At 46.5% G+C, this 27,113-nt stretch overlaps 2 protein-coding genes across 2 annotated transcripts in view; both read left to right on the top strand.

The window, feature by feature from the left end:
- LOC112074970 (terminal uridylyltransferase 7) overlaps positions 1-18,074 on the top strand; it is a 29,924-nt gene extending 11,850 nt beyond the window's left edge. The window contains 16 exon segments of the mRNA XM_070440727.1: positions 115-319; positions 768-1,426; positions 1,554-1,704; positions 2,241-2,327; positions 2,442-2,542; positions 2,709-2,768; positions 5,431-5,446; positions 5,449-5,485; positions 5,487-5,545; positions 5,548-5,615; positions 9,302-9,305; positions 9,347-9,435; positions 12,779-12,856; positions 16,360-16,531; positions 17,532-17,576; positions 17,926-18,074. Coding sequence (XP_070296828.1) covers positions 115-319; positions 768-1,426; positions 1,554-1,704; positions 2,241-2,327; positions 2,442-2,542; positions 2,709-2,768; positions 5,431-5,446; positions 5,449-5,485; positions 5,487-5,545; positions 5,548-5,615; positions 9,302-9,305; positions 9,347-9,435; positions 12,779-12,856; positions 16,360-16,531; positions 17,532-17,576; positions 17,926-18,074 — 1,980 coding nt within the window.
- A 6,597-nt stretch (positions 18,075-24,671) lies between these two features.
- Positions 24,672-27,113, top strand: part of LOC112074971 (iron-sulfur cluster assembly 1 homolog, mitochondrial) — a 4,792-nt gene continuing 2,350 nt past the window's right edge. The window contains exons 1-2 of the mRNA XM_024142037.2: positions 24,672-24,825; positions 26,923-26,976. Of these exons, the coding sequence (XP_023997805.2) occupies positions 24,742-24,825; positions 26,923-26,976 (138 nt within the window). The 5' untranslated portion in view covers positions 24,672-24,741. The remainder of the gene's footprint in view (positions 24,826-26,922; positions 26,977-27,113) is intronic.

Here is a 27,113-nt window from a genome sequence, read left to right as displayed (position 1 = left end):
GCTGGGGGGAGGGAGGTGACTCTACCCTGGGCTTGGGAGGGAGGGGGGCGACTACCCTGGGCTTTGGGGGGGGGGGGGGCGACTCTGATCTGTGGTGGCTCAACATATTGTCAGTGGACACTTATTGTGTCTCTCTCCAGGCTCCTCTGGTGTTCCAGAGGCTCTGCCTCTCCTCCAGCGGTGGGTCTCCTGTGGGTGGAGATGCTTCGCTTCTATTCGCTGGAGTTCAACATGGCGGAGTGTGTCATCAGCGTGCGCACCAGCCTCGTCCTATCACGGGAGGACAAGGACTGGCCCAAGAAACGCATTGCCGTGGAGGGTATGAAACAACCATAACCACCCTCCTCTAACCATCAGACTCCAGTAACCAACATGTTTTAGCATTGGGGAGCTTTCTTACGTGGTCCGTGGAGCCGGTTAACCGGTGGTGGTTCAACCCAGCACCGTGTAGCTACAGGTCCCGTATTCTACAGGGAGCCTTACGTTAACCGGATTAAGGTCCCCTATTTTTCACTTTGAATGCCAGACCTGTGTAAGCTGTTGCCGGGTAGACTTTGTGAAAGGAAACAGTTGTTTATGCCAGACCTGTGTAAGCTGTTGCCGGGTAGACTTTGTGAAATGAAACAGTTGTTTATGCCAGACCTGTGTAAGCTGTTGCCGGGTAGACTTTGTGAAAGGGAACAGTTGATTAGCAAATCAGGACATAGATACACACAAGTTAGTATTTTGACACAAGTTTATGATTTAATGAGGTTATGTGTGTTTAGATCCGTTTGCGGTAAAGAGGAACGTGGCTCGTACGTTGAACAGCCAAAAGATGTACGAGTACATTCTTCACTGCCTCAAATCTACCTACAAGTACTTCGCCCTGCCCCTCAGGCATCCCTCAGCCAACCACAAGACAGCAGAGCAGCAAGGAGCCAATCACAAGCCAGGGCCTGGACAGAAGGATCAGAGTGACGTTGGCCTTGTTCAATCAGGGTTGAGCGATGTCATCCTGGAATCCCAGGCAGCCAATCAGGAGAAAGTAGAGGCTGATGTTCAGCAGGATTCTGACTGTGAGGAGGAAGAGGAGGAGGAAGAGGAGGAGAGCCCTTCAGAGTCCAATCAAGAGAAAGAAAAGGAGGACTTGGGGAAGAACAGTCTGTCTGAAGAGGAGGAGGAAGTATATCCCAGACCTCACCGAGACAGTGTGACCACAGAGGACGAAGACCTGTTCCCATTGGACGAGGTCTCGGGAGAGGAGCTTCTCTCTGATGACGAGGGGCCAGACCTAGACACTCCAGGGTCATTGGATGAGGAGGATGAGGTAGCCCCACCCACAGTACCAGAGGACCCGCCCAAGCAGGCATCACCAGACAACAGGACCGAGGGGACCAGTGTTCTCTGCTATGGGTTTACCAGACAGGCCTTCACCCGCGGCAGGGTAGATACGACCACGTGATCACACCAAGCTATACTCACATTTTCTTTTCACGTTCTTGCAAACAAAGTCTGAAACTGTTAGCATTTGCAACACACGCACTAACCTTGTGTTTCTGTGTGTGTGTCAGTCCCACACAGTGGTGTGTAGTGTGTGTAAGCGGGACGGCCATCTAAAGAAGGACTGTCCTGAAGACTTCCAGAGGGTTCAGCTAGCCCCTCTCCCTCCCATGACACCTGCCTTCCTCACAACACTCAACACCGCCTGCCAGCAGTGCTACCGTAAGTCTGTCTGTCTGTCTGCCAGCAGTGTTACCGTAAGTCTGTCTGTCTGCCTGCCTGTCTGCCAGCAGTGTTACCGTAAGTCTGTCTGTCTGCCAGCAGTGTTACCGTAAGTCTGCCTGTCTGCCAGCAGTGTTACCGTAAGTCTGCCTGTCTGTCAGCAGTGGTACCGTAAGTCTGTCTGTCTGCCTGTCTGTCTGTCTGCCTGCCAGCAGTGTTACCGTAAGTCTGTCTGTCTGCCTGTCTGCCTGCCAGCAGTGTTACCGTAAGTCTGTCTGCCTGTCTGCCTGCCAGCAGTGTTACCGTAAGTCTGCCTGTCTGCCTGCCAGCAGTGTTACCGTAAGTCTGTCTGCCTGTCTGTCTGTCTGCCTGTCTACCTGTCTGCCAGCAGTGCTACCTTAAGTCTGCCGGTCTGTGTTACCTGTTCATCAAAGGATCTGTACATTCTGTATAGTATGTACCATTCCACATAGTTACTTTAAATAGGTTTAAGTTAATATTTCCCAGAATTGACTGTTATTGATGTAATTTCCCAGGAGACTTTGCTCCAGATGAGGTGGAGGTGGGAGTGAGAGAACACATCCTACTGGACCTCGAGAGCTTTGTCAAACGACAGTTCACAGGTGAGACGCCACACCTGATACAGATGATACAGGAGATCTGTAGGTTATTTATTGTGATTGACAGGTTCCATACTTTAACTGATTGGTTGACTGGTTGCTTGATTGATTGACAAGGTGCCAGCCTGAGGCTCTTTGGTTCGTCGAAGAACGGCTTCGGCTTCAAGCAGAGTGACCTGGACATCTGCATGATGCTGGATGGACAGGAGACCGCTGAAGTAATTATCTTTCTGTCTGTCTTGTCCCCCCGACTCTCTGCTTCTCTCTCTCTCTTCTCCACCCTTATCAAGACAACTATTCTCTCTATCGATAAACCATTAAGTGAATCCCATAAACACACCTCTTCTGGAACCCTGTTTTGAACCAAATCCTTGTCTCCTGCAGGGTCTGGACTGTATCAGCATCATAGAGTCTCTGGCCAGACTGCTGAGAAGACACCGCAGCGTCATGGCTGGGACGCTGTGATAATGTAGAATATGGGTCGGTGCCTGGACCCTGTGATAATGTATATATAGGTCAGTGCCTGCACCCTTGTGATAATGTAGTATATAGGTCGGTGTCTGGACCCTTGTGAGTATATGTAGTATATATGGGTCGGTGGCTGGACCCTGTGATAAAGTAGTATATAGGTCAGTGCCTGCACCTGTGATAATTGAGTATATAGGTCGGTGTCTGGACCCTGTGATAATGTAGTATATGGGTCGGTGTCTGGACCCTGTGATAATGTAGTATATAGTCGGTGCTGGACCCTGTGATAATGTATTATATGGGTCGGTGGCTGGACACTGTGATAATGTAGTATATGGGCGGTTGCTGGACCTGAGTAGTATATGGGTCGGTGCTGGACCCGTGATAATGTAGTATATGGGTCGGTGGCTGGACACTGTGATAATGTATATATATGGGTCGGTGGCTGGACACTGTGAGAATGTAGAATATGGGTCGGTGGCTGGACCCTGTGAGAATGTAGAATATGGTCGGTGGCTGGACCTGTGAGAATGTAGTATATGGGTCGGTGGCTGGACACTGTGATATGTTAGTATGTGTCGGTGGCTGGACACTGTGATAATGTGAATATGGGTCAGTGTTGGACCCGTGAGAATGTAGATATGGTCGGTGTCTGACCTGTGAGAAATGTAGAATATGGTCGTGTCTGGACCCTGTGGAGAATGTAGAATATGGGTCGGGTCTGACCTGTGAGAATGTAGAATATGGGTCAGTGTCTGGACCCTGTGAAGAATGTAGAATATGGGTCAGTGTTCTGGACCCTGTGAGAATGTAGAATATGGGTCGTGTCTGGACCCTGTGAGAATTGTAGAATATGGTCGAGTGTCTGGACCTGTGAGAATGTAGAATATGGGTCGGTGGCTGGACCCTGTGAGAATGTAGAATATGGGTCATTCTGGACTTGAGAATGTAGAATATGGGTCATGTCTGGACCCTGTGAGAATGTAGAATATGGGTCGGTGGCTGGACCCTTGGATAATGTAGGTGTGGGTTGGTGTCTGCACCCTGTGAGAATGTAGAATATGGGTCAGGGTCTGGACCCTGTGAGATGTTGAGATATGGTCAGTGTCTGGACCCTGTGAGAATGTAAGATATGGGTCAGTGTCTGGACCCTGTGAGAATGTAGAATATGTCAGTTTCTGGACCCTGTGAGAATGTAGAATATGGGTCAGTGTCTGGACCCTGTGAGAATGTAGAATTGGGTCGTGTGCTGACCTGTGATAATGTAGGTGTGGGTTGGTGTCTGGACCCTGTGAGAATGTAGAATATGGGTCGGTGTTCTGGACCCTGTGAGAATGTAGAATTTGGTCAGTGTCTGGACCCTGTGAGAATGTAGAATATGGTCAGGTCTGGACCCTGTGAGAATGTAGAATATTGGTCTTGTGCTGGACCCTGTGAGAATGTAGAATATGGGTCGGTGGCTGGACCCTGTGATATTGTAATATGGGTCAGTGTCTGGACCTGTGAGAATGTAGAATATGGGTCGTGGCTGACCATGTGATAATGTAGGTGTGGGTTGGTGTCTGCACCCTGTGATAATGGAATATGGTCGTGTATGGACCCTGTATAATGTAGGTGTGGGTTGGTGTCTGGACCCTGTGATAATGTAGGTGTGGGTTGGTGTCTGGACCCTGTGAGAATGTAGATATTGGGTCGGTGGCTGGACCCTGTGATAATGTAGAATATGGTCAGTGTTGGACCTGTGAGAATGTAGTATATAGTCGTGGTCTGGACCCTGTGAGAATTAGATATGGGTCGGTGGCTGGACCTGTGATAATGTAGGTGTGGGTTGGTGTCTGCACCCTGTGATAATGTAGATATGGGTCAGTGTCTGGACCCTTGAGAATGTAGAATATGGGTCGGTGTCTGGACCTGTGATAATGTAGATATGGGTCGGTCTGGACCTGTGAGAATGTAGAATATGGGTCGGTGTCTGGACCCTGTGATAATGTAGAATATGGGTCGGTGTCTGGACCCTGTGATAATTAGACTATGGTCGGGGCTGGACCCTGTGATAATGTAGACTATGGTCAGGGTCTGGACCCTGTGATAATGTAGACTATGGGTCGGTGTCTGACCCTGTGATAATGTAGACTATGGGTCAGGGTCGGACCTGTGAGAATGTAGAATATGGTCGGTGTCTGGACCCTGTGATAATGTAGATATGGGTCAGTGTCTGGACCCGTGAGAATGTAGAATAGGTCGTGGCTGGACCTGTGATAATGTAGGTGTGGGTGTGTGTCTGCACCCTGTGATAATGTAGAATATGGGTCGGTGTATGGACCCTGTGATAATGTAGGTGTGGTGTTTCTGGCCTGTGATAATGTAGTGTGGTTGTGTCTCACCTGTGATAATGTAGAATATGGGTCGGTTATGGACCCTGTGATAATGTAGGTGTTGGTTGGTGTATGGACCCTGTGATAATGTAGGTGTGGGTGGGTTGGACCTGTGATAATGTAGTGTGGTTGTCTGGACCCTGTGATAATGTAGGTGTGGGTCAGGTCTGCACCTTGATAATGTAGACTATGGGTCAGGGTCTCACCCTGTGATAATGTAGATATGGGTCAGTGTCTGACCTGTGATAATCTGTGTCCCCCAGTCTGAAAACATCCTTCCATCACGACAGCTAAAGTCCCCATCGTCAAGTTCTACCACTCAGAACGGGCCTGGAGGGAGCATATCCCTCTACAACACCGTGGCTTTGCACAACACACGGTCTGTGCGTCCTACGCTGACATCGACCCGCGGGTCAAGACGCTGTGCTACGTCATGAAGGCTTGTAAGGTGAGTCCAACACGTGATGGAGCAGACTTGGAACTACACGTGATGAGCAGCACGTTGATACCAACTGATGGAGCAGCACGTTAGGAATACCCACAACACTGTGGAGCAGCACGTTAGGCACTACGCACACTGATGGAGCAGCGTTAGGCATAGCACACTGATGGAGCAGCACGTTAGGACACGCACACTGATGAGCGACTTAGACTAGCAACACTGATGGAGCAGCACGTTAGACTACGCAACACTGATGGAGCAGCACGTTAGAACTACGCACACTGATGGAGCAGCACGTTAGGCACTACGCAACACTGATGGAGCAGCACGTTAGCACTACGCAACACTGATGGAGCAGCACGTTAGGAACTACGCAACACTGATGGAGCAGCACTTAGATAGCAACACTGATGAGCGCACGTTAGATACAACACTTGATGGAGCAGCACGTTAGGAACTACGCAACACTGATGGGCAGCACGTTAGGCACTACGCAACACTGATGGAGCAGCACGTTAGGAACTACGCAACATGATGGAGCAGCACGTTAGGAACTACGCAACACTGATGGAGCAGCACGTTAGGCCACTATCGCAACACTGCATGGAGCAGCACGTTAGGCATACGACACTGAGGCAGCACGTTAGCATCGCAACACTGATGGAGCAGCACGTTAGGCACTACGCAACACTGATGGAGCAGCACGTTAGGCACTACGCAACACTGAGGAGCAGCACGTTAGGCAACTACGCAACACTGATGGAGCAGCACGTTAGGCACTACGCAACACTGATGGAGCAGCACGTTAGGCACTACGCAACACTGAGGAGCAGCTCCGTTAGGCACTACGCAACACTGATGGAGCAGCGACTTAGGACTACCAAACACTGATGCGAGCCAGCACGTTAGGGCACATTACACAACACTGATGGAGCAGCACGTTAGGCACTACCAACACTGATGGAACAGCACGTTATGGCACTACGCAACACTGATTGAGCAGCACGTTAGGAACTTAACCATACACTGATGGAGCAGCACGTTAGGCCACTACACAACACTGATGGAGCAGCACGTTAGGTCACTACACAAACTGATGGAGAGCACGTTAGGACTACACCACTGATGGAGCACACGTTGACTTACAACTGATGGAGCAGCACGTTAGCACTACACAACACTGCTGGGAGCAGCACGTTAGCTACTACGCAACACTGATGGAGCAGCACGTTAGCACTACAACACTGATGGAGCAGCACGTTAGGCACTACACACGTGATGGAGCAGCGCTTAGGCACTAACGCAAACACTGATGGAGCAGCACGTTAGCACTACGGCAAACACTGATGCACACGTAGGCACTACGCAACTGATGGAGCGCACGTTAGGAACACGCTATTGAGCATTGCCGTCTAGTTATGGTGTTATACTGGTCCCGCTGGTCTAGATTAAAGGGAGTTAAATCTTGCTGCCTGTGGGTATCTAGCGTTAAAGAGCGACACTGTTTAAATATCTGTGTTCCCTGTCACGTTAAGGGCATTACCATGTTGTCCCTGGATCCTAGTTAAAGGGTTGTGTTTAATATCTATGTGTGTCCCCTGGTCTAGTTACAAAGGGATGTTTTAATATCTTATGTTGTCCCTGGTCTAGTTAAAGGGGATGTTTTAATATCTATGTTGTCCCGGCAGTTAGGAGTTACAGTATCTGTTGTCCCCTGTCTAGTTAAAGGGATGTTTTAATGATCTTTTGTCCCCTGGTCTAGTTAAAGGGTTGTTTTAATATCTATGTTGTCCCCCTGTCTAGTTAAAAGGGGATGTTTTAATATCTTATGTTGTCCCCTGGTCTAGTTTTAAAGGGATGTTTAATATCTATGTTGTCCCCTGTCTAGGTAAAGGGGTTGTTTAATATCTATGTTGTCCCTGTCTAGTTAAAGGGGATGTTTTAATATCTATGTTGTCCCCGGTCTAGTGAAGGATTTTTAATATCTATGTTGTCCCCTTGTCTAGTTAAAGGGATGTTTTAATATCTGTTGTCCTGGTCTATGTTAAAGGGGATATTTTAATACTATATTTGCCCCTGTCTAGTTAAAGGGGATGTTTTAAATATCTATGTTGTCCCCTGTCTAGTTAAGCGGATTGTTTTAATATCTATGTTCCCCTGGTCTAGTTAAAGGGGATGTTTTAATATCTATGTTGTCCCCTGGTCTAGTTAAAGGATGTTTTAATATCTGTGTGCCCTGGTCTAAGTTAAAGGGGATGTTGCTTAAATATCGATGTTGTCCCCTGGTCTAGTTCAAGGGGATGTTTTAACATCTATGTTGTCCCCTGGGTCGGTAGTTTAGAGGGGATGTTTTATAATATCTATAGTGTCCCCTGGTCTAGTTGGATGTTTGAATATTATGTCTGTCTAGTGTGTGAATCGGTCGAGCGTCGAGGCGTCGGTTCGTCTATGGCTTCACCCTGATGTGCGTTTTCCTCACAACCATTATAGGCCTGTCAACGAGTAAGAAGAGGGAGGCCACCTTGTTATGACCTGTACTACAGAGGTAAGACACAGAGGAACACACCGTTTGATACCTGTACTACGGAGGTAGACACAGAGGAACCACCTGTTATACCTGTACTACAGGAGGTAAGACACAGAGAACCCAACTGTTACCGTACTACAGGAGGTAAGACACAGAGAACCCACTGTTAACCTGTACTACAGGAGTAAGACACAGAGAACCCACTGTTTATACCTGTACTACAGAGGTAAGACACAGAGGAACCACCTTTATCTGTACAGGAGGGTAAGACAAGACTGACAACCTGTTATACCTTGTACTACAGAGAGGTAAACACAGAGGAACCACCTGTTTACCTGTACTACAGGAGGTAAGACACAGAGAACCCACCTGTTATAAGTACTGACAGGAGTGTAGACACAGAGGAACCCACCGTTATTACCTTGTCTACAGGAGGTAAGACACAGAGGAACCACTGTTATACCTGTACTAAAGGAGTGGTAAGAAGAGGAACCCACCGTGGTTATACCTTACTACAGGAGGTAAGACACAGACAACCAACCGCTGTATATTACTCCTGTACTACGGAGGTAAGATCACAGAGAACACACCGTGTATACCTGTACTACAGGAGGAATGACACAGAGGAACACACCTGTTATACTGTACTACAGGAGGTAGCATAGAGGAACCACCTGTATACCTGAGCTACAGGAGTAAGAACAGAGACCCACCTGTTATACCCTGTACTACAGGAGGTAAGAACAGAGAACCCACCTGTTTATACCTGTACTACAGAGTAAGACACAGAGGAACACCACCTGTATACCTGTACTACAGAGGTAAGACACAGAGGGGAACCCGGTATACCTGTACTACAGGAGGTAAGGACACACGATGGCAACACCACCCTGTATACCTGTACTACAGGAGGTAAGACACAGAGACCACCACCTGTACTACAGGAGGTAAGACACAAGGAACCCACCTGTTTACTGTACTACAGGAGTAAAGACTACAGAGAACCCAACCTGTGTATACCGTTGTACTACAGGGAGTAAGACACAGAGGACCCACTGGTTATGTCTGTTCACTACAGGAGGTGAGACACAGAGGGAACCACACCTGTTATACAGCTGTACTACAGGTAAGACACAGTTAGACCATGTTTATACTTGTACTACAGGAGGGTAAGACACAGAGAAACCCACCTGTTATTACATTTATACAGGAGGTAGACACAGAGGAACAACCTGTTATACCTGTACTACAGGAGGTAAGACACAGAGGAACCCACCTGTTATACCTGTACTACAGGAGGTAAGACACAGAGAACCCACCTGTACTACAGCTGAAAATATACTGAACAAAAATATAAACGGAACATGTAACATTTTCAAAGATTTTACTGAGGGTACAGTTCATATAAGGAAATCGGTCAATTTTAAATAAATTCATTAGATCCTAATCTATGGATTTCACGACTGTGAAGCGATGCAGCCATGAGTGGACATGGGAGGGCATCGGCCCACCCACTGGGGAGCCAATCAGAATTAGTTTCTCCCCACAAAAGGGCATCATTACAGACAGAAATGCTCTTAATTTTCATCAGCCTGGTCTCAGACGATCCCGCAGTTGAAGAAGCCGTATGTGGAGGTCCTGGGCTGGCTTGGTTACACGTGGTTGTGAGGCTGGTTGGACGTACTGCCAAATTCTCTAAAATGACGTTGGAGGCGGCTTATTGTAGACAAATGAACATTCAATTATTTTTTTGTTTTTATTTCACCTTTATTTAACCAAGTAGGCTAGTTGAGAACAAGTTCTCATTTACAATTGCGACCTGGCCAAGATAAAGCAAAGCAATTTGACACATACAACAACAGAGTTACACATGGAGTAAAACAAACATACAGTCAATAATACAGTAGAAAAATAAGTCTATATACAATGTGAGCAAATGAGGTGAGATTAGGGAGGTGAAGGCAAAAAAAGGCCATGGTGGCGAAGTAAATACAATATAGCAAGTAAAACACTGGAATGGTAGATTTGCAGTGGAAGAAAGTGCAAAGTAGAGATAGAAATAATGGGCGGTTGAAGAGCATGCATTTAGTTTTACTTGCGTTTAAGAGCAGTTTTAAGAGCAATTATCTGCCAACAGCTCTGGTGGCAGGCCAATTGCACGCTCCCTCAAAACGTCTGTGGCATTGTGTTGTGTGACACAATTGCACATTGTAGGGAGGCCTTTTATTGTACCCAGCACAAGGTGCACACACCTGTCAGGTGGATGGATAATCTTGGCAAAGGAGAAACGCTCACTAACAGGGATGTAAACAAATGTGTGAACAACATATGAGAGAAATAAGCTTTTTGTGCGAAAATTTCTGGGGTGTTTTATTTCGGCTCCTAAAACATAGGACCAAGACTTTACATGTTGCGTTTACATTTTTGTTTAGTATACAATATTTTTGGTTATGGAAAATATATTTCACAGCGATTCAGATGGTACAATGATTCTCTACACAATACTTGCTTGTTTTGCCATAAACTGAAATTAAGCAAACTATAATTTTACCAACTAGGAAATGGCGGAGCACTATGCAGATATTGCATCTTTAATTGAGAAAAAAGACTACTGAGATGGTTTGATAAAACATAAATATATATAGAACATACAGTGCCTTCGGAAAGCATTCAGACCCCTTTTACTCTTTCCACATTTTGTTACGTTACAGCCTTAATCTAACGTGGATTTAAAAAATACTCCGCAATCTACACACAATACCCCATAATGACAAAGCAAAAACAGAAAACTTTTTTTTTTTTTTTTAATCTATTTTATAAAACATTCAAAACAGACATTTTATTTACACAAGTATTCAGACCCTTTGCTATGAGACAAAAAACATGTAGATCAGGTGCATCTTGTTTCCATTGATCATCCTTGAGATGTTTCTACAACTTGGTCGAAGGAATTGACCCTAGAGCTCCGAGACAGGATGGTGTCGAGGCACAGATCTGGGGAAGGGTACCAAAACATTTCTGCAGCATTGCAGGTCCCCAAGAACACAGTGGCCTCCATCATTCTAAAATGGAAGAAGTTTGTAACCACCAAGACTCTTCTTATAGCTGACCGCTCGGCCAAACTGAGCAATCGGGGGAGAAGGACCTTGGTCAGGGAGGTGACCAAGAACCCAATGGTCACTCTGACAGAGCTCCTCTGAGGAAATAGGAGAACCTTCCAGAAGGATAACCATCTCTGCAGCACTCCACCCATCAGGCCTTCTTGGTAGAGTGACCAGATCAAAGCCCCTCAGTTAAAGGCACATGACAGCCCGCTTGGAGTTTGTCAAAAGGCACCTAAAGATTCTCTGGTCTGATAAAACCAAGATTACTATTTGGCCTAAATGTCAAGTGTCCTGTCTGGAGGAAACCTGGCATCATCCCTAAAGTGAAGCATGGTGGTGTTAGCATTATGCTGTGGGGATGTTTTTCAGCAGCATGGATTTGGAGACTATTCAGGTTCAAGGCAAAGATGAACGGAGCAAAGTACAGAGAGATCCTTGATGAAAACCTGCTCCAGAGCGCTCAGGACCTCAGACTAGGGCGAAGGTTCACCTTCCAACAGGACAACGACCCAAAGCACACAGCACAGGAGTGGCTTCGGAACAAGTCTCTGAATGTCCTTGAGTGGCCCAGCCAGAGCCCGGACTTGAACCTGATCGAACATCTCTGGAGAGACCTGAAAAAAACTGTGCAGCGACGCTCCCCATCCAACCTGACAGAGTTTAAGAGGATCTGCCGAGAAGAATGGAGAAACTCCTCAAATACAGGTGTGCCAAGCTTGTCGCGTCATACCCAAGAAGACTCTGTAATCGCTGCCTGAGGTGCTTCAACAAAGTACTGAGTACTAGCCTATCAGAAGCTTCTAAAACCATGACATCATTTTCTGGAATTTTCTAAGCTGTTTAAAGGCACAGTCAACTTAGCGTACGTAAACTTCTGACCCACTGGAATTGTGATACAGTGAAATAATCTGTAAACAATTGTTGGAAAAATGACTTGTCATGCATCAAGTAGATGTCCTAACCGACTTGCCAAAACTATAGTTTGTTAACAAGAAATTTGTAGAGTGGTTGAAAAACGGGTTTTAATGACTCCAACCTAAGTGTATGTAAACTTAAACTGTATGTAAATGTAATATTTCACAATTTATTATATATTTAATGAATGAGTCAATTTCTAAACCTGTTTTTGCTTGTGAAGGTTGATGAGGGGGGGGGGAAATGTAGTACATTTTAGAATAAGGCTGTAACAAAATGTGGAAAACGTCAAGGGGTCTGAATACTTTCCGAAGGCACTGTGTAATCAAATATATCCAAGCAGGAAGTAGATTTGATCTGCAACCTAAACCAGTGATTGTCATCCATTGTTGTTGTTGCTATTTTTCACTGTCAAAGGGCTCCAGAATGTTCTGAATAGAGGGCCATTTGCCTACATGTTATTATGCACTATCTGATAGGCTAATAGGACTAAACAGTCTGGAAGCCCTGCTGTTTTACATTGTGTGAATGGGCTTTATTTTAGAGGTTTTGAAAATATGAGGTTGTTGTAAACACTGCTGTTAGCGTTGTGTGTTTGATGTAACTTAATGTGTGTTTTGTAGATTTATGACGGGGAGGAGAAGCCAGAGGTACTAGTGGATGGATGGAACGTCTACTTCTACGATGATCTGGAAAACCTAGTGAGTCACTCAGCTGGTGTGTCACCGGAATTAAATAAACATAAATACAGGTTGTATTTACAATGGTGTTTGTTCTTCACTGGTTGACCTTTTCTTGTGGCAACAGGTCACAAATCTTGCTGCTGTGATGAACACTGTGGTATTTAACCCAATAGATATGGGAGTTTATCAAAATTGGGTGTGTTTTCTAATTCTTTGTGGGTCTCTGTGTAATCTGAGGGAAATATGTGTCTCTAATATGGTCATACATTGGGCAGGAGGTTAGGATGTGCAGCTCAGTTTCCACCTCATTTTGTGGGCAGTGAGCACATAGCCTGTCTTCTCTTGAGAGCCAGGTCTGCCTACTGCGGCCTTTCTCAATAGCAAGGCTATGCTCACTGAGTCTGTACATAGTCAAAGCTTTCCTTAAGTTTGGGTCAGTCACAGTGGTCAGGTATTCTGCCACTGTGTACTCTCTGTTTAGGGCCAAATAGCATTCTAGTTTGCTCTGTTTTTTTGTTCATTCTTTCCAATGTGTCAAGTAATGATCTTTTTGTTTTCTCATGATTTGGTTGGGTCTAATTGTGTTGCTGTCCTGGGGCTCCGTGGGATCTGTTTGTGTTTGTGAACAGAGCCCCAGGACCAGCTTGCTTAGGGGACTCTTCTCCAGGTTCATCTCTCTGTAGGTGAGGGCTTTGTTATGGAAGGTTTGGGAAACGCTTCCTTTTAGGTGGTTGTAGAATTTAACGACTATTTTCTGGATTTTGATAATTAGAGGGTATCGGCCTAATTCTGCTCTGCATGCATTATTTGGTGTTTTACGTTGTACACAGAGGATATTTTTGCAGAATCCTGCATGCAGTCTTTTTTGCTGTCCCATTTTGTGAATTCTTGGTTGGTGAGCGGACCCCAGACCTCAACCATAAAGGGCAATGGGTTCTATAACTGATTCCAGTATTTTTAGCCAGATCCTAATTGGTATGTCGAATGTTATGTTCCTTTTGATGGCATAGAAGGCCCTTCTTGCCTTGTCTCTCAGATCGTTCACAGCTTTGTGGAAGTTACCTGTGGCGCTGATGTTTAGGCCGAGGTATGAATAGTTTTTTGTGTGCTCTAGGGCAACGGTGTCTAGATGGAATTTGTATTTGTGGACCTGGCAACTGGACCTTTTTTTGGAAAACCATTATTTTGGTCTTACTGACAATTACTGTCAGGGTCGACGTCAGACAGAATCTGTGCAGAAGATCTAGGTGCTGCTGTAGGCCCTCCTTGGTTGGTGACAGAGGCAACAGATCATCAGCAAACAGTAGACTTTTGACTTCAGATTCTAGTAGGGTGAGGCCCGGTGCTGCAGACTGTTCTAGTGCCCTCACCAATTCGTTGATATATATGTTGAAGAGGGTGGGGCTCAAGCTGCATCCCTGTCTCACCCCACGGCCCTGTGGAAAGAAATCTAGAGGAAAACCTGGTCTGCTTTCCACCAGACATTGGGAGACAAATCCACCTTGTAGCAGGACATTACTTAAAACGCATGGCCAATTCTACACTGGAGTTACTTTCCAAGACGACATTGAATGTTTGTTTTGACTTAAATCGTCTTGAAAATCAACAAACAATTTGACAGAGCTTAAGAAGAATAATGGGCAAATGTTTAACAATCCAGGTGTGGAAAGCTCTTAGAGATTTACCCAGAAGGACCCACAGCTGTAATCACTCTTAGAGATTTACCCAGAAGGACTCTCAGCTGTAATCACTCTTAGAGATTTTTTACCCAGAAGGACTCTCAGCTTGTAATCACTCTTAGAGATTTACCCAGAAAGACTCACAGCTGTAATCACTCTTAGAGATTTACCCAGAAGGACCACAGCTGTAATCACCTCTAGAGAATTTACCCAGAAGGACTCTCAGCTGTAATCACTCTTAGAGATTTACCCAGAAGGACCCACAGCTGTAATCACTCTTAGAGATTTACCCAGAAGGACTCTTAGCTGTAATCGATGCTAAAGGTGACTAACATGTATTGACTTGGGGTTGAATACTGACCTATTCAAAATATATTAGTATTTTATTTAACATCAATAAAAAAATACATTTGTCTTCCACTTTGACATTAGAGTATTTTGTGTAGATTGTTGACAAAAAATTACAAGTCAATTTTAATTTCCACTTTGTAACTCAACAAAAGGTGTAAAAAGTCATCGGTGTGAATACTTTCTGAAGGCACTATATATGGTCGCGGGGGGGTTCTATGGGCAGTGGTCGAGGAGTGGGGCTTGGTTTCTAACTTTGTAGTCTGTTAAAATTAAATAGGTTGTTTTAATTTTTTTTTTAATTATTATTATTATTTTTTCACCTTTATTTAACCAGGTAGGCTAGTTGAGAACAAGTTCTCATTTGCAACTGCGACCTGGCCAAGATAAAGCATAGCAGTGTGAACAGACAACACAGAGTTACACATGGAGTAAACATCTTGTTTCCATTGATCTTGTTTCCATTGATCATCCTTGAGATGTTTCGACAACTTGATTGGAGTCCACCTGTGGTAAATTCAATTGATTGAACATGATTTGGTTAGGCACACACCTGTCTATATAAGGTCCCACAGTTGACAGTGCATGTCAGAGCAAAAAACAAGCCATGAGGTTGAAGGAATTGTCTGTAGAGCGCTGAGATAGGATTGTGTCGAGGCACAGATCTGGGGAAGTGTACCAACAAATTTCTGCAACATTGAAGGTCCCCAAGAACACAGGACTCTGACCATGAGAAACAAGATTCTCTGGTCTGATGAAACCAAGAATGTCACGCCTGGAGGAAAGATTGCACCATTCCTACAGTGAAGCATGGTGGTGGCAGCATCATGCTGTGGGGATGTTTTGCAGCGGCAGGGACTGGGAGACTAGTCAGGATCGAGGCAAAGATGAACGGAGCAAAGTACAGAGAGATTCTTGATAAACCTGCTCCAGAACGCTCAGGACCTCAAATTGGGGCGAAGGTTCAATTTCCAAAAGGACGACGACCCTAAAAACACAGCCAAGACAACGCAGGAGTTCGGGACAAGTCTCTGAATGTCTTTGAGTTGCCCAGCCAGAGCCCTGACTTGAACCCGATCGAACACCTCTGGAGAGACCTGAAAATAGCTGTGCATTGACGCTCCCCATCCAACCTGACAGAGCTTGAGAGGATCTGCAGAAAAGAATGGGAGAAACTCCACAAATACAGGTGTGCCATGCTTGTAGCGTCATACCCAAGAAGAATCAAGGCTTTAATCACTGCCAATGGCGCGTCAACAAAGTACTGATTAAAGGGTCTGAATACTTATGTGAATATGATATTTCTTTTAAAATTTTATACATTTGTAAAAATGTCTAAACCTGTTTTTTTGCTTTCATTATGGGGTATTGTGTTTAGATTGAAGAGCAAAAAACGATAAGTTAAAGGGTCTGAACTTTCAGAATGCGCTGTAACTATTTGGGCAAATAAAGGTATATTTAAGATCAAATCTCTCTTTCTCGCTCTATCTCTAGCCTGAGCGCTGGCAGCAGAGGAACGTGGAGTGTGTAGGGGCTCTGTGGCTGGGCCTGCTGCAGTTCTACACCGAGACCTTTGACTTCAGAGAACATGTCATCTCCATCAGACAGAGCGCAGCTCTCACCACCTTCAACAAGCAGTGGACCTCTAAGTACATCGTCATCGAGGGTCAGTACTAGACTGACTTCATTTATTCTTTTCAACTCCTAGCACAGTTTTCTAGACAGTAAGCTATGGGTCGAGGGTCGGTAAACTGCAGGGGTTGAGTGGAGCTATGGGTCGAGGGTTGGTAAACGTGGGGGGGTTTGAGGAGCTGAGGGTCGGTAAACGTGGGGGGTTTGAGGAGCTGAGGGTCGGTAAATGTGGAGGGGGTTGAGTGGAGCTATGGGTCAAGGGTCGGTAAACGTGGAGGGGATTGAGTGGCGCTATGGGTCGAGGGTCGGTAAACGTGGAGGGGGTTGAGTGGCGCTATGGTCGAGGGTCGGTAAACGTGGGGGGGTTGAGTGGAGCTATGGGTCGAGGGTCGGTAAACGTGGAGGGGGTTGAGTGGAGCTATGGGTCGAGGGTCGGTAAACGTGGAGGGGGTTGAGTGGCGCTATGGGTCAGGGTTGGTAAACGTGGAGGGGGTTAAGTGGAGCTTTGGGTCAAGGGTCGGTAAACGTGGAGGGGGTTGAGTGGAGCTATGGGTCGAGGGTCGGTAAACGTGGGGGGGGTTGAGTGGCGCTATGGGTCGAGGGTCGGTAAACGTGGAGGGGGTTGAGAAGCTGAGGGTCGGTAAACGTGGGGGGTTGAGTGGCGCTATGGGTCGAGGGTCGGTAAACGTGAGGGGGTTGAGAGCTGAGGTCGGTAAACGTGGGGGGGGTTGAGTGGCGCTATGGGTCGAGTGTCGGTAAACGTGGAGGGGTTGAGGAGCGTGAGGGTCGGTTAACGTGGGGGGGTTGAGTGGCGCTATGGTATGTGCTGGCTTTTGATTCATCCCGCCGTCTGCGGCCCAACCCGGCACGCCGCGTCGTCGCTGACCGGCTCCGCCACTGCCGCGTCGCCCCTGACCAGCTTACAACAGTTTGATGTTGTATTGCTGGTTCTAATAAAGCCTGCTCACCCTGCAGCAGTCCGAGGCCAGGAGATTGAGAACCAGTGAGATGTCACTATGTTGTTGTTCTCTCAGATCCTTTGACCTACCATAACCTGGGAGCTGGCCTGTCCAGGAGAAGTAGGTGTCTCTCTGTCTCTCTCTGTCTCTCTCTCTGTCTGTCTGTCTGTCTGCCTGTCCAGGAGAAGATAGGTGTCTCTCTGTCTCTCTCTTGCTGTCTGTCTCTCTCTGTCTGTCTGTCTGTCTGCCTGTCCAGGAGAAGTAGGTGTCTGTCCTCTCTGTCTCCGTCTGTCTCTCTCTGTCCAGGAAAAGTAGTGTGTCGTCTCTCTCTGTCTCCGTCTGTCTCTCTCTCGGTCTGTCTCTCTCTGTCCAGGAAAAGTAGGTGTCTGTCTGTCTGACTATTGGCACTGACCTCACAGCAATCCCTTCTGTCTCTCTCTCCCTCTTCTGTCTCGTCTCTCCTTCATAGTGACCAACTTCATCATGAAGGCGTTCATTAATGGTCGAAGAGTGTTTGGAACGCCAGTCAGGCCTACCCTCCTGAGTACACTAGTCAGATGGTTAGTATCCACTACCTACCCTTCTGAGTACACTAGTCAGATGGTTAGTATTCACTAACTACCCTCCTGAGTACACTATCAGATGGTTAGTATCCACTACCTACCCTCTGAGTACGCTAGTCAGATGGTTAGTATTCACTACCTACCCTCCTGAGTACACTAGTCAGATGGTTAGTATTCACTACCTACCCTCCTGAGTACGTTAGTCAGTTGGTTAGTATCCACTACCTACCCTCCTGAGTACGCTAGTCAGATGGTTTAGTATTCACTACCTACCCTCCTGAGTACGCTAGGTCAGATGGTTAGTATCCACTATCCTACCCTCTGATACCTTCCGTGCTTGTGGTTGTTCTCCTAACCTACCTTATCTGTATCTCTCTCTGTTTTTTTTGTTGTTTTGTTGTCTTGTTCGATTACCGAGTGAATGGTTCAGTATCACTACCTACGCCTCCTAAGTACGCTGAGTCTCAGATGGAGTATTAGTATTCCGCTGATCTATCGAGTAGTAACTACTACCTCCTCCTGAGTAAGCTAGTGCAGATGGTTATGTATTTCACGTACTACCTTCTCCTTGATGACGCTAGTGCAGAATGGTGTCGTATCCAGCTACCTACCTCTCCTGAGTACGTAGTGCAGATGTTGAGTTATCGCACTACCTACCTCTCCTGGAGTATCGTAGTGCAGTATGGTTAGTAGTCCAGCTACCCGTACCCTCCTGAGTACTGCTATGTCCAGATTGGTTTGTATTCACTAACTATCCTCTCCTGAGTACGCTAGTCGAGCATGGTTAGTATCCACTACTACTCCGCTGAGTTAACACTAAGTCAGATGTTAGTATTTCATCTACTTACCGCTCGCTGTAGTACGCTATGTCAGATGGGTTATGTATTCTCCACTCCTACCTCCTGCGAGTTACGCTAGTCAGATGTAGTTATCCGACTACTACCCTCCTGACGTAACTGCTATTGTTCTGAATGGTTAGAAAATTCAGGTAGCTCTAAGCTGTTTGGGCCAGTGTAACCGAACTTCTTTGACCTGAGGTTTATTGACAGCACATATGTGTTGAATCTTCTCAGGAGTTCCCCTTCTGTTTGAAAAGTCCGAGCATGACACAGCTGAGTGCTTTTGAAGAGGACCAATGCGCGCGCTACCCTAAGAGCACACCCGCAAGCCCCCCCGCGCGTGCTTGGCAGGATGACGGGGCTTCCTCCTATCCCGAGGACGTCGGCCCCCCAACATCTTCATGCAAATCGGACTTGTCTCACTCAGAGCCCCGCCGCGCACGCCGCCCCCGAGAGTGAAGTGAGTGGCGTTCTAGCTCGGGGGTATGGTGGGTTGTCTGGGCAGGTTCTTTTAGGACTTTGTTTCGGTGTGGTGGTGTCGTTGTGTGGGGTGGCGTTGTCAATCTCCTTCTTGCGTATGTGGGGTCTTCGCCTAGGTCTAGGGCAGCGTCGCTGAGCAGGAGGACCCCCAGAACGTCGGAGGGAAGGCAGTGGATCTTTGTGGGGCGCGAGAGTCGGCTTGAGGGTGGGCATGGGAGCCGGGCGTCATGGGGTGCGGACCTTGCTGGAGGCTGACCGGGGAAGATGCAGCGATGCAGGACTAGTCCTGTAGTGGGGACATGTCACAACGCCCTCACGATCTAAGCAGGTAGTCTCGCCCCCGACCACCAGGGAGCGACCCGGGCCATGGACACGTACTGGAGTTCCTCTGCCTCCTTCCCTGATGCTCACTCTCGCGCCCTGGCTGGTTGCTCTCTGCGCTTCCTCTGCGCACTGATGTGGTGGGCCTGCTCCTGCTTGTCCGTTGTCTGTTCCTGCTTCGAGCTGGACTGCTGGCTGCTTATGACTCTGTCGCGTAGGATGGATGAGAAGTTATCACTAAGCGCACTCGTCACCACACGGCCGCGCTCGCTTTGTGACCATCGTCTCTGGACTCGGGCTCAATTGGACTCATCTACGCAATTCTGTATCTGCTGGGCCTTGATGGGTTGTCTGATCTTCCTTTAGCGTCCTGGCTGCTCGTCGGTTATTTGGTGGTGCTGCTATTCGTGTCGTGTTCTCTGGAGCGTAGGACTGAATACTTAGGCTTCTGGTCTCTCTAAGATAGGGTGCTGGCGCCGTTTGTGCCCTAGCTATTCTTGGCTCGTGTCCATGTTGTTCTACTGCTCGTCTGGTGACGTGAGCGAGATGTTGCTGTCTTCTTCTTGCATGTACCTTCTGGGGGAAAGGAGCTAGCTCGTCCGGATGTAGAGGATGATCTAATTCTATTAGTTCGTGTGCTTTTCATCTGGAAAGGCTATGCGCGCTTGAGGTGCTGAGCAGGATAGTTGGTTTGTATTCTCGGTCTCTCCTAGCTGGACTGTCTTTGGCGTGGTTCTAGTCCTTCTCGGTGGATCCAGACTGTGTCTTGTCCATGTATGCCACGAGAAGTTGGGCTGTGTGGAATGTTATATGGTCCGTCTTTGAGCTGCTCTAGGGGCAGTGGCCAAGAGATATCTAATGCAGAGATGTAGGAGAGTACTGGGAGTAAGAGTGCAATGATTTCATCACACATATGACGCTGCGACACACAAATCACGTAGCATCACCACCATCACGCAGCGTTATGTACACACTCTGAGTGGTTGATTTGGTGGCGGACGTCCTCGTTCTAACAGGAGGTAGGGAAGAAAAGTGACACCATCAAACACAAACATTTGGTGATATCGAGTCCGACAAAGCAGGTCCAGTGTGACTTTTGAAATGTCGCGACAGAGGGCAGGTTATCAGCTGAGTGTTTTTGAGTCCACAAGCAGGTCCGTGTGTTTGAATCCACAAAAGCAGGTCCGTGGTTTTGAATCCACAAGCAGGTCCGTGGTTTTGAATCCACAAGCAGGTCAAGTGTGTTTTGAATCCACAAGCAGGTCAGTGTGTGTTCGTGAGTTCCACAAGCAGGTCAGTGTGTTTTGAATCCACAAGCAGGTCAGTGTGTTTTGAATCCACAAGCAGGTCAGTGTGGTTTTGATCCACAAGCACACGGGTCTCAATACTGTTATTAATAGCCTGTTCTCTTTCCGAATCAGCTGTACTTTCTCAAAGTGCTGTAGAGACAGGAACCATGCCTAAAAACCCAAACAGGGAAGCAGATAGTCAAGGCTTGGTAACGCATACATGGGCTGCTAGGGGAACATAACTCCCGAGGATAAGACAACATCACCCTAGGAGAGAAGCCTAGACGAGATACCAGGCTATGAGGGGTGGCCAGTCCTCTTCTGGCTGGAGATTATAACAGAACATGGCCAAGATGTTCAAATGTTCATAAATGACCAGCATTGTCAAATAATAATAATCACAGTGGTTGTCGAGGGTGCAGCAAGTCAGCACCTCAGGAGTAAATGTCAGTTGGTTTTTCATAGCCGATCATTAAGAGTATCTCTACCGCTCCTGCTGTCTCTAGAGAGTTGAAAACAGCAGGTCTGGGACAGGTAGCACGTCCGGTGAACAGGTCAGGGTTCCATAGCCGCAGGCAGAACAGTTGAAACCGGAGCAGCAGCACGGCCAGGTGGACTGGGTACAGCAAGGAGTCATCATGCCAAGTAGTCCTGAGGCATGGTCCTAGGGCTCAGGTCCTCCGAGAGAGAGAAAGAAAGAGAGCATACTTAAATTCACACCGGATAAGACAGGAGAAGTACCGCGGCACAACCCAAGGGGGTGGCGCCAACCCAGATAGGAAGATCACGTCAATGACTCAACCCACTCAGGTGACGCACCCCTCCTAGGGACGGCATGGAAGAGCACCAGTAAGCCAGTGACTCAGCCCCTGTAACATGGTTAGAGAATCCCAGTGGAGAGAGTGGAACCGGCCAGGCAGAGACAGCAAGGGCGGTGTTCTTTTTTAGTCCACAAGCAGGTCAGTGTTTTATTTTTATTTTTTACCTAAAGGATTCTGAAGTGTTTGACTGGGGCTCAGCCATAGGTGGGCCTGGGAGGGCATAGGCCCACCCACTGGAGAGCCAGACCCAGCCAATCAGAATTCGTTTTTCCCAACAAAAAGGCTTTATTACAGACGGAAATACTCTTGAGTTTCATCAGCTGTGTCTGGTCTCAGACGATCCCGCAGGTGAAGAAGCCGGATGTGGAGGTCCTGGGCTGGCTTGGTTACACGTGGTCTGCCATTGTGAGGCCAGTTGGACGTACTGCCAAGTTCTCTAAAACTTTGTTTGAGGCAGCTTATGGTAGAGAAATTAACATTACAGTTTCCGTCAACAGCTCTGGTGGACATTCCTGCAGTCAGCATGCCAATTGCACGCTCCCTCAAAACTTGGGACATCTGTGGCATTGTGTTGTGTGACAGAACTGCCAATTTTTTTCGCGTGGCCTTTTATTGTCCCCAGCACAAGGTGCACCTGTGTAATTATCATGCTGTTTAATCAACTTCTTGATGTGCCACACCTGTCAGGTGGATGGATTATCTTGGCAAAGGAGAAATGCTCATTAACAGGGATGTAAACACTTTACATGTTGCATTTTATATTTTAGTTCAGTATTTATTTCTTATTATTTTTATGTTTCGGACTCTGATATTGCTCGTTCTGGTATTTAATTTCTTTATTTTAATTTTTGGGACTTTGTGTATTGTTAGGTATTACTGCACTGTTGGAGCTAGAAACATAAGCATTGTTTACGCGAACAATAACGTTTGATTTGATTTACTCAATGTTTCACTAACTTACAACAATAACAGCATTGTGTTGCCTTCCTTGATTGTCAGTGCATCTCTTCCTTGCTATCCTCCATAATTCTATCTTGCGTCCACATGTTTTCCAGGCGGTCTAGCCAGCAGGCACATGGGTCGGTCTGATCCCAGGAGGAGCCCAGTGGACTGAAGACCAGAGAGAGAGAAGAGATACGGAGGGAGAGAAGGAATGAGAGAGGGAGGCAGCTCTAGCCCCAAACCTCTGGGTTTTACTCTACTCCCTCTTGAGGTCTGGACAAAACTTCCAGTCCACCAGCCTGAACCTAGAACACCCGAAAACTAGAACTTGGAACACAGATCCTGGAACCTCGACTCCCATGGGAAATGGGCAGGGTCTGAGCCCCAGACAGAACATGTCTCCCAAATGGCACCCTATTCCCTATATAGTGCACTACATTTGACCAGGACCCATAGGACTAAAGTAGTGCACTACATTTGACCAGGACCCATAGGACTCTAAAGTAGTGCACTACATTTGACCAGGACCCATAGGACTCTAAAGTAGTGCACTACATGGGGAATAGGATGCCATTTGGGCTGCAGCTAAACAGAGAGAGGGTATTATGTTTTAACCACCACTCCTACTGTTTCAGAGAAGCTTTTTAAAGTGTTGTATTGTTTTAACTGAAAATACATTTTGCTTCTCCTGTTATTTTACCCCCCAACACCGGTGTGTTTTTATTTTGTTTTTATAATACTGATTATTTGTTAAATTTGCCTTGTGCACTGACGTCCTCCCAAACACCCCTCTCCTCCATTTTGGACAGTAGTTGAAGCCGGGCTGTGTGTGTGTGTCTCTGTACACTCCTGCGTGCATGCGCCGAGGGTTAAATCTGGATTTTAGAATTGTCCCTGAAACAAATTGGGACTATTGATAATAATGGACAGCTTGTATTAAAATGCCCCTAAATGCCAGAACATCCAACGATGGTAGCTAGCTAGATCCTTCCTGCCCCCTCTTAACACAGTGTTTTGTAGTGCTGTCATTGCAGTGACCTGGGCAGAGTCATATACTGAATATGTGGCTCTGTATCTGGGTTACCTGGGGTTACCTGGGTTACCTGTACCTAAATGGACCACTAGCTCCCTTGTGTGTAGATCTGAGAGGATTGGACAGGTGTAGTTATATGGCAAAACATTAAATTCCACTTTGTCCATTAGAGGGCAAGGTGGAGGTAGTTACCACCATATTGCTTATGCGTACCAAATTAATTATCCTTATCGATCTACACTCTCGAACACTGGATATGGGATCGGGCTGAGGGTTGATTTGGGGTTCTGCGTACATCGGTGAGGGATTTGGGGTTGAGGGGAAAATGTGGAAATATGCTTTTGTTTGTATGATGCGTTTCATGGCCAGTGCCTTGGCTTGGTGGGACTGATGGCTGTAATGTGAAGCTCTGCCCCTCTGCCCTGGGCTAATGTCCGCTGCTAGTATTCTGAGAAACGCACATCAAATAAACTTTCTTTACAAAAAAAAAAAGTGATTTAATGTCCAGATATTTTTTGTGTCAGAGTATCTTTCTGTCATTAGTTTAGAAAATAAACCCTCACAAGGGCTTTGTTTTGGAATGACTCAATTTTAGGTTGAATCACATTTCAATGTAGCCTCCTCAAATTGTTTACTGGCAGCCCCCGGTGCTTGTACAGTTTGTACTCGAGCAGCGTTCCTGCTGAGACTATTATTCACTCGATGTAGCTACATACATAAAAGGGGATACTACAATGTTATGGTTATAAAACTTTTTAAATGACCTTTGTTGCCAGCCAAATGACCTTATGTCTTTGTTGTGTTGCTCAAGTTTGTGGGGGTGTCATAAGTGTACTTTGTCTATTGGCTGAACTGCCTGTCAACTAAAAGAATCGCCCTATCGTGGCTCGGCTTGCTAATCCGATGTTGGCCCCTTTCGCACGCCTGCGCAGACGGGTGTTTTCATGTTAGCAAACGGGGCTACATTTAATGTTTAATTTTCTGGAGACTGCTGAACATGTCTGCCTCTATGGTGGCGAGAGCGACGGTCAGAGCTGTCAGTAAAAGAAAGATATTAGCTACAAGAGCCGCGTTAACTCTGGTAAGTGTGTTGAAGTATTCGGCATTGCTATTTTCCTCTCTAAACTGACGGTTTGTGTTATGACCGCTTGCTCCGAAGTTACATAAAGTGAGCTAGCTAGCTAACGTTACGCCACTCCGGCTAATGGGGGGGCCCTAGTAGTTGTTTGTAGTTTTAAATATGTCGTTGTTCTCTGGTTAAGCTCATAACGTGTGTTATGTATGTTCCTAATGACTTCGACGAACAGTGATCGAGTAGTGTGTTATTTAGTTAATATCGTTAACGATTAGGATTACACTAGCTTTAGCTAGCGAACTTGTAGTTACAGATATTGTGATTTAACCAAATATTTTTTGTTATCATTTGTCTGGTAGGCTGGACATGACATATAAAAATAAAAGTGTATATTGCATCCGCCATGGTGCCCAGTTTCATAATATTACTATGTCCAATCTGCTTGCCGTAGTTTATGTAATCGCGAAAAGCCTTATTTTAGGGCATTTTTCACCCTGCCAGTTTGTTGTATTAAGCACCAACTCTCCTACCGGAAGTTCTATTCCCAGCCCATTGTTCTGATTCACAATAACATCTTTACAATGTTAGCAATGAGATGTACCCGCGTTAACATTGAAGGTCTACCTCCGGTAACTTAATATTAACATGGTAATGCTACTTAGTGAGCGATATCACTATTCGCCTTGGTACACGTTGTGGTGACCCACGGTGCCAGAGATGGCTGGCGCCTACCCTTCAAAAGTTAAACATATTCTGGTCATGGCCAGTCCTAAAATTAACACTCGCCACCTGCCAAATGTGGGTAGATTTTTTGAATTCGCGGGTAAAATCCGCTGCATGGTCAATCCGGTGTCTGCATTGGCCGTGCAGCATTTACGGTGAAACAGCCTTTGCAGAAGTTGCATTCATACTTGCGAAACAGCGCCCCTCTGTCTCTATATGTCTATAGGCCAACTATCTGAGTCTGTCTAGGCTCCCGAGAGGCGCAGCGGTCTTAGGCAGTGCTAGAGGCGTCACTACAGACCCTGGTTCGATTGGGAGTCCCATAGGGTGGCACACAATTGGCCTAGCTTCGTCCGGGTTAGGGGTCGTCCGGGGTAGGCCGCCATTGTAATTACGAATTTGTTCTTAAGAAGGCAGAGGGGCTCTTTATTATGGACAGACTTCTCATCTTAGTTACTGTTGCATCAAATCATTATTTGTAATTTCTTTTTTTTAAGGTATGTTTCTTTAAACTGCATCGTTAAGGGCTTGTTAGTAAGCATTTCACTGTATTACCTGTTGTATTCGGCGCATGTGACAAATAACGATTTGATAAACATGTTTGGATCCCTTCTTAGGGACCAGCGTCCCGTCAACCGGACATGCAGCGCCTTGTCACGATCACAGATTTTAGAGAAACCACAAATGGCTGTACAGAGAAGTGTCTTATATCGGCAGAAAGCTTAAGTTCTTGTTAATATAACTGCACTGTCCAATTTACAGATTACAGATTTGACGATATTCTTGCAGAAAAATGTAATATGAATGCGAATGTCTCCTTCACGATATGACCAAATGTACCTGGGTGACTTCACACTAAATATCATGTAGTTTGCGCATACTTCAAGTTATCCGTCTGAAACTTTGCACATACACTTCTGCCATCTTGTGGACACCATAGGAATTACAACCAGAGTGATGGCTAGAAGTGGGACCTTTCTGTTGGTGGTAGGGGAAAAACAGTTGTGTTGGCTTATCTTGCCAATGAAAGCTGGGGATGAGTAGGTGACCTTATGAGGGTCAGATTGGTAATTTAGTCAGGACACCGGCGTTAACACCCCTACTGTTACCATAAGTGGCGTGTTAACTTTAGTCACCACAGAGAGTGTGGACACCGGTTTAACGTCCCATCCAAAAAACTGCACCCTACACAGGGCAATGTCTCAGAGGAAAGGGCACCTCCTACTGGCCCTCCAACACCACTTCCAGCAGCATCTGGTCTCCCATCCAGGGACTGACCAGGAACAACCCTGCTTAGCTTCAGATGCAGGGTGGTAATCTGCTGGAAGACTGCACTGTCGTGAATGATCATCAACCCCTTTCCTCTGGTTGTTCTTCCAGACTCCTCCTGCTGTAAATAGGATCCGGACCCTACTGGAGAACAAGCCAGAATACGTAAGTGTCCTTCTAACTAACCCTCCTCCCCACTGATATAATATATAACCCTCCTCTATCCCACTGAGATAATATATAACCCTCCTCTATCCCACTGAGATAATATATAACCCTCCTCTATCCCACTGAGATAATAT

Source organism: Salvelinus sp. IW2-2015, unplaced genomic scaffold, assembly GCF_002910315.2.
Source record: "Salvelinus sp. IW2-2015 unplaced genomic scaffold, ASM291031v2 Un_scaffold2908, whole genome shotgun sequence".
NCBI classification, from domain to species: domain Eukaryota; kingdom Metazoa; phylum Chordata; class Actinopteri; order Salmoniformes; family Salmonidae; genus Salvelinus; species Salvelinus sp. IW2-2015.
Note: the sequence above shows the minus strand (reverse complement) of the source record. Positions and strands in the feature narration are given on the sequence as shown.